Below are 10,098 nucleotides of genomic sequence, written 5' to 3'. Positions count from 1 at the left end.
GATCACGGATGTTCGGTAGTGTTTGAATTTTTGTTTTTTTTCGACAGATCTAAATCACTTAAAATTTTAAGTGTGTGTTCTTCTCATCAAGGCACACCTAATAAAAATATAAAAAAAATTTATTCGAGAAACAAATAACCAAAATACCCCCAAAACTTTTTGGGGATATTTTGGTCAATTTATTTCATGTAAAATATTTTTTTGATATTTTTCAAAGATTCACCTATTTTTTATGAACATACGTCTAAAATTTTAAGTGATTTGGATTTGTAAAAAAAAAGCTAAAATTCAAATACTACCCGAACATCCGTGATCATCAGATCGGCCGGGAATCAATTTGGGGCGTTGGGCTCATATGTTCATATGAGCTAATATATATATATATATATATATATATAATCCATCAAGGTTAGAAAACGAGACAGAAAGACGTCAGGCAACCTATTGTAAGTAAAATTCAAGTTTTATATATATATATATATATATATATATATATATATATATATATATATATATATATATATATATATATATATATATATATAATCCATCAAGGTTAGAAAACGAGACAGAAAGACGTCAGGCAACCTATTGTAAGTAAAATTCAAGTTCCACACAGCTCTACCACCTCTCATCTCTAATAAATCAGCCACCTTAGCATTCTAATTTTCCATGTTCTCAAAAATTTCAGGATAGTAGAGTTTTAAAAGCCCACCACCTAGCCATATATGATGCCAAACAAAAATATGGGTGCCATCACCCACACCCCAACGAATATTAGAAACTATCAAAGGTTTACATAAGAAAATAGATCTCCAAAAAATTGATCTACTAGAGCTGCCTCTACCACCACCAATCCACAAACTATGTCTATCCAACCCATAATTTACGACAAGAACTTGACACCAAAGTTGATCTCAAAACTGATTACTACGCCACCACCAAAGATACAATTGGTTTTAGATGGACTACCTATTTACATCTATCTTTACGATGGGTGCTTTATACCTCCAAATCGTACATTGTAAAAATGAGGTCCAGCCCCGCATGAAAGAATTTTCCTTTGGAGCATGAACTATTTATTAAATTTTGAATAATTATATAAAAAAATATATCTCTCTTTTTCTTTAAATTAAAGAAATATTTAAATTGCTTTAACTATATACTTATACCCATTTTGTCATGGTGTATTTTTTAACCCGAAATGCCCTTCACAGACTTGGTAGGGTAGTGAGGAGTGATATGCCGGTCTTTTGAGTCCCACAGTCTTAAAAGCACACGGTCAATCATCACAATCCAATGACCTTATTGGTAGAACATCACAGTGCTAATAGCGTCCTGGTGGGCCTTCATGGAGTCACAGGGTTAAGTGGGAAAGAAAGGACCGTGATAGTGCCTTTAGCACCGTATGACCGGCCTTGGACCATCACGGACTTAACATAGGTCAATGATGACCGAAGCCCACTTTGAATAAAAAAATTTTTGTGAGGACATAGTTTATAAAAAATTTGGTTATATTTTTTCTTTTTTGTTTTTTGAAAAAGGAGATATTATTTTTTTAAGGACGCAATTTTTATAAGTCGGCTGATTCATATGTAAGACTATCATTAATTTTTTAGATGAATTTTTAATCTAATTAATAGTAATATTTAATATCTAGCTTGGGGATCACTAATATAAAAAAATAAATTTTGAAAATGAAAATGATATTCTTTGGACGAATAATTTAGACCATCGGCTTTATATTTTTGTGGAACTATCATCTTTTTGTTTTTCAGGATTAGCTATAAAAGTTGTATAGAATAATCAGTGTGTATGGAAAAGATAAGTGCAGTATCATGTATTTTATGGTGAGTCTGAATATAATTTAGTTGTCAGTGATTTATTTTCATTCTTGTCATCTGATGTTTATACATAGAAAACAAGCATACATATTAATATATATTAATAGACACAGAGAGTCTCCTTGGATAAACAATGAGACTCTAACATAATATCAAAGCGAGAAATCATCTTTGCACTGTTTTGTTCTTGTATGATTGCGTATGTCGTTCTGATCTTGCTTAATCCTATCTACTTTTATCTTCGAGCAACCCATTCTATTGTTCCTGAGGCTCGTTTATCAGTCTCAGATGATCATTTTGTTGAAATCTTAAAGTTACGATTTTCTTCGGTTTCCGTTATGCTTTGATTCCGGGTGAATCTCATGCCTTTTGTCGGTGATTGCCAATGAGTTTCTCTATTTTTCGGACTGTTTCCCTTGCTAATTTGGCTGGAATTTGCATTATGAACTGTCACAGCACCGATAATTTGGCCAAGAATCTCCCCGGTGACAATAAGTCGAGTGCCTTGTTATACAGGAATGCCCCGTCAATATGAGGAGGTTACAAATCTTTTCAGCACGATATTGATGCTTTCTCCCAGCTCCTCTCCAAGCTCCCCCAAAGCCTAAAGTTTTCAATACCCCGCTAACACCACCCTACTAATAATACCTTCAACAAGCTAACTCCTAATCTACTTGGAAAAAATGGATAGAGTTGTCTTTCCCATTGAATTATAAAAAAAACAAATTGAATTATCAAGAAAACAAAAAAAAAAATCAACATCCAAAAGTAAATTTGAGATTCAGCAGGGATCGATGGTCCTTTAGAGCCCTCGCCATCTTCAACAGCTGCAAAATCAATGGCGTTCTCGATTGGCTCTACAGAAGATTTGTGCCAAATCCAGCAAAGCCCCTATGACTGCTTCTACCAGTCATGCTATACATCTCAACACAGAGTCTCTTCAAATAAACCTTAGACCTTTTTACACTTTTACATCCATCCTCATCTGTTTTACATCGATCATCGGGATGGATGTTTGATGGGGATGCCAATGTAGAAAATGCTTCCTTTTGATAATATTACCCTAAAGATTTCGAGTAAATGTTCACTTCTCTACCATCTCTCTCATAAATATTTGCTCTTTAATCAAATATTTGGGTCACTCACAATAAATCGTAATTGAATTCTGGATGTCCAACCAAATTCTAGTTTCACAAAAGGTGCTCCACTTTCATCGCATCACAAGATTCTCTATTTTTTATTTTCTAGATGATTAAAGAGATTCAAAAAGTAGAAGCTTTAACTTTATATGTTAGTAATCAAGGGCAAGAATCAATGAAAACCAGAATCAGAAATCAAATAGATCCAAGAGCCCCACAATCAAAAACATAAAGAGCTCCAAATAATAACCCAAAAACATAAGAAAAACCGAAGTAATATACTAACAATAACAGCGTTGTCAACAAGGCCATAGCCCGTCTTATTACATATATTGATAAATAAAGACTTGAAAAGACTAACAAAACAAACATATATTGATAAATAGAGACTCGAAGAGACTTTCAAAACAAACACCCAAGTTGACAACTTGAAGGGAAACCTCAAGGCAAACTTCCTAAACAACAGCTTTACAGCAACCATAGGTACTGCTGCTGCTAATCCTCCCCCATGAAAGAAAGAGAGAGAGAGAGTAACCATAGAGATTCAACCAAGGGAGCTGTTACTGGTTACTATATACCTCCATGAGAGACAGTGGTGCCATTTAGCATCAAATATGGGTATTCTTTCTGGTTTTCATCCCCCCCACATGAAAGAGAGAGAGAAACAAAGACTGATGGTACCATTAGCAGCAGCCATATACTGTTATTTGATTCTATCCTTCCATAAAAATATGAGAGGAGAGAGAGAGCACAGAGAAACAAGGAGGGTGAGTACCATTTAGCAGCACCCATGGGTACTCCTATTTGTTTCTATCCTTAACCGTAGGGTACACCTTCAGCTGCAGGGTCTTCATGTACTGAACTGCCTCTTCAAGAACACCATTTGTATCCCTATCACTCCCTCCAGGAACCAATCCTCTCAGTGTCATTAACATCTTCTTAATCCTGATCTTCCTGGATTTACTCTCGCTATCACTAAATCCATGGCTTCCTTCCGTTCTCCTCTTCTTCCTTGGCCCACAACTATCCACCACTTCTTCATTTTTTCCCAAATTTTCAATAGGCCAATGACCAGTACTCAGTTCCTGTTCTTCTTCGTCATTTCCCAAATTTTTTACTAGCGAATGACCAGTAGTCACTTCATTTTCATCTTCTTCATCATCAGAAGTCACTTCATCTTCATCGTCGGAGCTTAGAAGGGTATCAATATCTTCCCTCTCTTGATCTTCTCTCTCTTGATCTTGTCTCTCTTCAAGCAACTTGTTATTCCAAACATTACAAGAACCCTCCTCGGGAGGGGAGTATATTGGGTTCATCATATCCATTAGAGTGGCCCCTCTTTCTCTTTCACGCCGGATCCTCTCAAGTGATGCAAGGGCAACAGCTAAGATCCCTTCATTCAAACCCAATTGTGAACCATCAAATATTTCTTCTTTTCCAAATCTGTTTTCCATATTAAGATTTGGAGTCAAGCCTACAATCCTAATTGTTCCCTCTCTCGATTGATCAAACACAATCAGCCTCTTCTCAGGCTTGTTTACAGATGTAATGCCCTTGCAAGGAGGACAGGATGCTCGTTCACCAATGGATGCGTTAATTGTTGGCACCATGCGGCTTTCATTCCTTAGAGATAGAGTGGGAATACTTGGTTCCAATTTTGAGCTTTCTGGGGTTGCAGATCCCAGTTGCAGGCTCGATTCAGAGTACGTAATATGGCTCGATTCAGAGTATGAAACATTAGTTTTATTAGCCATTCTTCAAAGATGAGATATCACACTTGTCCTGAAAATGTAAATTCAATTACACAGAGAGAGAGAGAGAAGGCGCATTTGCTTAACAGAAAAGAAATTTTTCATTGGAAATTCCCGAAGCAACTAAGAAAGCACTTCCAAGCCTGCCCCAGCACCCCATGTATTTTTGTGAGAAAGTGACTGTGAAAACAGTTACCCAGGCTGGTGGAAAGCTCTCTTGGTGAAAAACGTTTCCCAGGGCCCCGGAAAGTGCTTTGACACAAAACAAAAGCACTGTTCATGAGATAAAGCAAACTTAGAGAGACATACCAGATAATGCAGAATCCCAATTTTGCTGATAAAACAAGAGATATATGTACAGGAATTTGCTTGCGGTTTGTGTGAATCAGAACCACCAGCATTGTTCAATCTGTTCTGACATTTTGGAGTTACGAGAGAGTGCATGCGAATGGATCTTGCTTTGATTCTTCTTCAGAGCCAGACAGAAGGGAGAGTTTATGACAAAGGGTTTTCTACGTAACAGGCTTGAGCAACTGGCGGAAATACTCAGCCTACAAATCAAACAGTGAAGTATTAGCGAATGAAGAACAAATGGAAGTGAGACTCAACTGCAGTTTCAATCCACGTTATGGACCCATTACATTATGTGAATTTCCCAAAGCTGTAGATCCAAGATTTGGGTCCTTCATAAAATGGAGCTTAACATTCCATACACATAAAAATTGGAACGCATAGTAAAATATGAAATGCTAATGGCATTTGAAGGCCAGAGTTTTAGAGAAGATGAAATGAGGGTGAGATAAAAATTTGAAGGCATAGAATGTAGATGGAAAGCGGTAACTGCTTCTATCTATAACAGAAAAACTCTTTAACAGAATCATGGATAATTACATCAACAAATCCATCAAAAAGAAACAAGGCAAATCTCACAAGAACATAAAGCTAATTTCACTCAGCAATAAGACATGTGTAGCACAGGCAGCTTTAACGCATTTTGAATTTTTTAAGCAAGTAGTGTATCACACGAAGTACTGATATAAAAATCATTTGACAAAGTTCTCAAAACCTATGCAAAAGTAAAGGCAAACAACCAATAGCTGCACAATATTATTTGAACATAGAGAAGGGTCTTGTCAAAGTTCCATACATGCAGTTCAGAGATGCTACATTTTGTAACCATGTATCGTGATATTCCAAGTGCAAAATTGACAAGAAAGATGTCAAGCTACCTACTATGCGAAATAATATTTTGAGTGCCATTTATAATATCATAACTCCATGTCTCTGCATTCATAAGGTACAACAATACCAACTGGCTATGCAATGACAAGATTTCAATTTAAGTTACAACTTTTCATGGGCTTCCTCAAATGAATGGAGATTTCAATAAAAAATCGAACAACAAAAATTAAAAAGAAATGAACAGATGGGACATCATATGCCTCAAGCAAAGGAATACAATTCAAAGATTGAAGCATACACTGAGTAAGCCTCAAGTTTGATACTACACGATCAAGCACGCCTTTACTCCTAGACAAGACTTATGAATTTCACTCCAACACATACATTTTTCTATCATTCAATTCATATATAGGATATGCAATCTCATGGTGAATAATCAGATATGTAAGCATGACATACGGGTGGCCATTAAACGTATCAATCTTCGATCTGGGTTAATGAAAATGTCAAAGCAAGTTCTAAATCAGTAGAATGGTGCTATATTGTGGGTTGTGGGCAGCTCATATTGTCACATTTTAAACAATTCACCTTTCAATTATTTACTAATGGTATTTATCACTGTGCAATCCACATAACTTTGGAAAGAATTAGCGTTCTAAAACTAGTTCTAAAACTAGAGCGACTCTAAGTAGGAAGCGGCCGCTTGGGCAAGTCTGAGCAGGAACCGACCAAACTCAGCCAGTGTCTAAATTTTATTAATTATAATTTTGTACACACTCGCCCGAGGCTGTATAAGCCACTTGGACTCGGAAGCCCGCCAGTTCCAAGTCCAAGCCTTGTTTTTTAATCAAGGTAGAACAAGAAAGTAATCTTCCTGATTCCCTATCATTTGAATTAATCAACGTAGAACGAGAGAGAGAGAAGCTCCATTCCCAAATGAATTCCTAATGAGAAAAAGTAAACCAAGAAAGAAGCCCAAACAGAATCCATAACAGTGCAGTAAAAAGGTATATAAATTAAAGGTTCTAACACAAGCAAAAGCTGTTAAAAAGATAATGTTCACAATAGAACTCGAATTAGCAATGGGAAGTCAAACCATAAAAGGAACACCGGAGGAGTGCAGGTCTCAAATCAGGTTAGTCGTGAGAGTATAATTGACTAAACTCAAAGTTAAAAAACAAATCTCAAACTTCATGGCACCAGACAAGAATTAGACGTCTAATGACTAGGAGTAATTACAACCTCCTTGTTACAAAGATAAATGATATCCTAGTACACAATTTCTTACATTATTTGCTTCAATATTAAAATGGCGGACATCATGATAATTTGAGGGGCATTTATGCTCTCTCTCTCTCTCATTGAGGGGCACTTATGCATACATTTCTCTCCCATATGCAATTCTCTCCCATATGCAAGCACGCGCACACAAATAAATGCATATGTTTTATCAAAAGGGAATAGAGCTGAGGCTCTAAGCAATCAAATTGGAGCCTACCACAAAAATTTCACTAGAAGAGGTTGTTTTGATGCCCAAATATCCTCAAATTGATCATCTCAACATCAAGATGGATGGACGTAAGAAAAAAAAAATAGATTTCAAAATTTGAAAATAGTGTATTTTGTAATGCATGTTTGGACCATCAATTTTTAAGATTTTCAAGTTTTTATACATATGTCGGTCTACACAATTTTTTAAGCTTTAAACTTTATAAATAAAGATGCAATTATAAATAAAGATGCAATTATATTTTAAAGCTATGACAAAGATTTTCAGTATTGAAACCACATTTCTCCAATACTATTTGAAGTTAGGCTCTAATTTGATTGTTTAGAGCCTAGGCTCTATACAAACCGCACCCTCTTTATCAAATGCTCACAGACAAATGCATGTGTTTTATCACATGCTCCTGGTATGGGACGCTTGTGCATTCCCACGTGCACACAACATTCATGAATCTGCTTTTGCGCGTGCTCCCCACTGCCTAGTCCGCACGTGTATATCATGCATGATTACATCATCATACATCTCATGCATGTGAGAGATATGCATGACCATAATGCATGTATTGTGAGGGCAAACCATCAAAAAAAACTTGCATGTGTGGGCCGGGAGCAGTCGGCGGGCCCTAAAAAAGTAGACGTAGCCAGAGTTAGGGCCCGGTTAGAGACAGTGCCAGTGTCAGCCCTGTTTGGCCCGCCCAGCCCTTTTTTTTTCTTTTTTTTCTTTTTTTTCTTCATTTGTTTTTGGGCCTGGTCCTAAGGACAGATCCGGGCCTGGTCCTAAGGACAGATCCGAGACTGGGTCTTTTTTCTTCATTTGTTTTTGGGCCTAGTCCTAAGGACAGATCCGAGACTGGGCCAGACCCAGGGCTGGGCCCACAGCCACCCTTAAAAAAAATATGACGAAATGACAATGTTATCCCCAGAAAATATCAAGCAATTTTTTAGTGGGAGGTTGAAGTTGCACCCCTCTACTCTCATTCCTTATTGAGTACCCATGTTTTGGGTGGAAAACCAAAAACACACATTATATAGCGTTTACCTTAAATTAGACCCCTTTCAATAATAATAATTTTTTCTCCATATTTCTCCGTAAATAAGGAACACAAACTCAATCGATCAAAAAATATTCTTTGTGATGATTCAGAAAAAATTACTACCCCAATTAATGGGGTCAGAGAAAGAGGAGAGAGAGATAGAATTCCTTAGAACTTGAAAAGCAGAGGGAGATTCCAAATTCAGAAGCTTGAACGAGAAAGAGAGGAGCAAATAGGGTTTTGATTAGACAGACCTGGCAGCCTTGGAGAGGTTGAAAGCAAGCTATAACCCTAACTACGATGGTAGCGCGCCCATTCTCTTCATAGTGTTTCAATGCCCTGAATCTCGCCTTTCCAGCCGCTTGGCACACCATAACTCTCTCTCTCTCTGCTGTAAAAACCTTATGATCGCCCGAAACCCTAAAACCCCCACAGTAAATTCTACTATAAATTACTCAGAAACAAAAACCCTAAAATGATGGTACAAATCTGCAATCCGTCAGATCCGATCACTCGATTCAACCAAAAACCCACTTTCCTGAAACCCAAGAGCCGATTACAAAAACCCGAAAGCTCTGAATAAGGATTGAAAGAGAAAACAAAGAATATAGGGATCAGGTTTAGGCTTTATTCGCAAACTCGTGGGATCTCTAAAGAATAACCCTGCAAATATTGACATTAAGGGAAACCCCCTCTCTGTAAACATCAACAGACAACCTAAACCACCGCATCTTCTTCCTCCCTATCTCTCTACCACATCCTCTCTCTCTCAAAAACACTCTCTCTCTCTAAAGAAATGCAAACAAGGGGGAAACTGTAACGAGAAGAAGACTTATTATTCTTCTTCTTCCTCTCAACTTTCTCTCTCTAAAAATCTAGAAGTAACAGTGAAGGAGTAGAGACAGAGAGAGATAAATGGCGAGAGGTAAACCCTAGAAATAGATTTGTTACAGTGGAGCATTCGTACGACTACGGTGACTCGTCAATGCTCTGTTGACCAGAGAGCATCGTTAACATATTGACACGGGTTCCAACCCTTGGGTTAAATTCTAACCCAAGGTTAGCGTTGCCCAGCATTTGGAGACCTTTAGTCCCTATATTTTAGGTAAATGACATTGGAGGTCCTCAAGCTTTTGGGAAATTACTTTTGAATCGCGCACCACGCTTTGCGAGAAAGCAAACAGTAACCTCTCACTTTCGAAGTGGAACCATAATTGCTGATAAAGCACAAAGATCTCTTTCTCAGTGGAATCATAATTACTAATCTCTCTCTCTCTACAAACTCCCACTCTCATTTTGTAAGTGGAAAACACAATTTTAAGGCAATTACGCTTTCTGATTTCCATAAATATGGGTGCCGTTTGTGTAGAGCCGGGGCTCTAAACAATCAAACTAAAACCCACCTTCAAATGGTATTGAGAAATATGGTTTTAATATTGAAAATCTTTATAATAACCATTAAATATGTTTTATCTTTAATTATAAAATTTAAAGCTTAAAAAATAGTGTAGATCGAACAGATCTATGAAAAACTTGATAATCTCCAAAATAGACCGTCCAAAAATGCATCACAAGATGCACTATTTCAAAAACTTGAAATCCATATATTTTTTTTCATGTTAATGCATATTGATGTCGAGAT

At 37.0% G+C, this 10,098-nt stretch overlaps 1 protein-coding gene across 1 annotated transcript; it reads right to left on the bottom strand.

Moving 5' to 3' along the window:
• Positions 1-3,242: 3,242 nt before the first annotated feature.
• Positions 3,243-9,316, bottom strand: LOC18442766 (uncharacterized). Its single transcript, XM_006852973.4, has 3 exons — positions 8,711-9,316; positions 5,044-5,285; positions 3,243-4,765 (listed from the first exon to the last, which is right to left on the bottom strand). The coding sequence occupies exon 3, from the start codon at positions 4,735-4,737 to the stop codon at positions 3,784-3,786; it is 954 nt and encodes a 317-aa protein (XP_006853035.1). The 5' UTR covers positions 4,738-4,765; positions 5,044-5,285; positions 8,711-9,316; the 3' UTR covers positions 3,243-3,783.
• Positions 9,317-10,098: the final 782 nt, after the last annotated feature.

This window comes from Amborella trichopoda, chromosome 1 (genome assembly GCF_054954075.1).
Source record: "Amborella trichopoda isolate Santa Cruz 75 chromosome 1, AtrichopodaSantaCruz75HAP2 v2.0, whole genome shotgun sequence".
Lineage (NCBI taxonomy): Eukaryota > Viridiplantae > Streptophyta > Magnoliopsida > Amborellales > Amborellaceae > Amborella > Amborella trichopoda.
The sequence above is the reverse complement of the archived record's forward strand: the minus strand, read 5'-3'. Positions and strand labels throughout refer to the sequence as shown.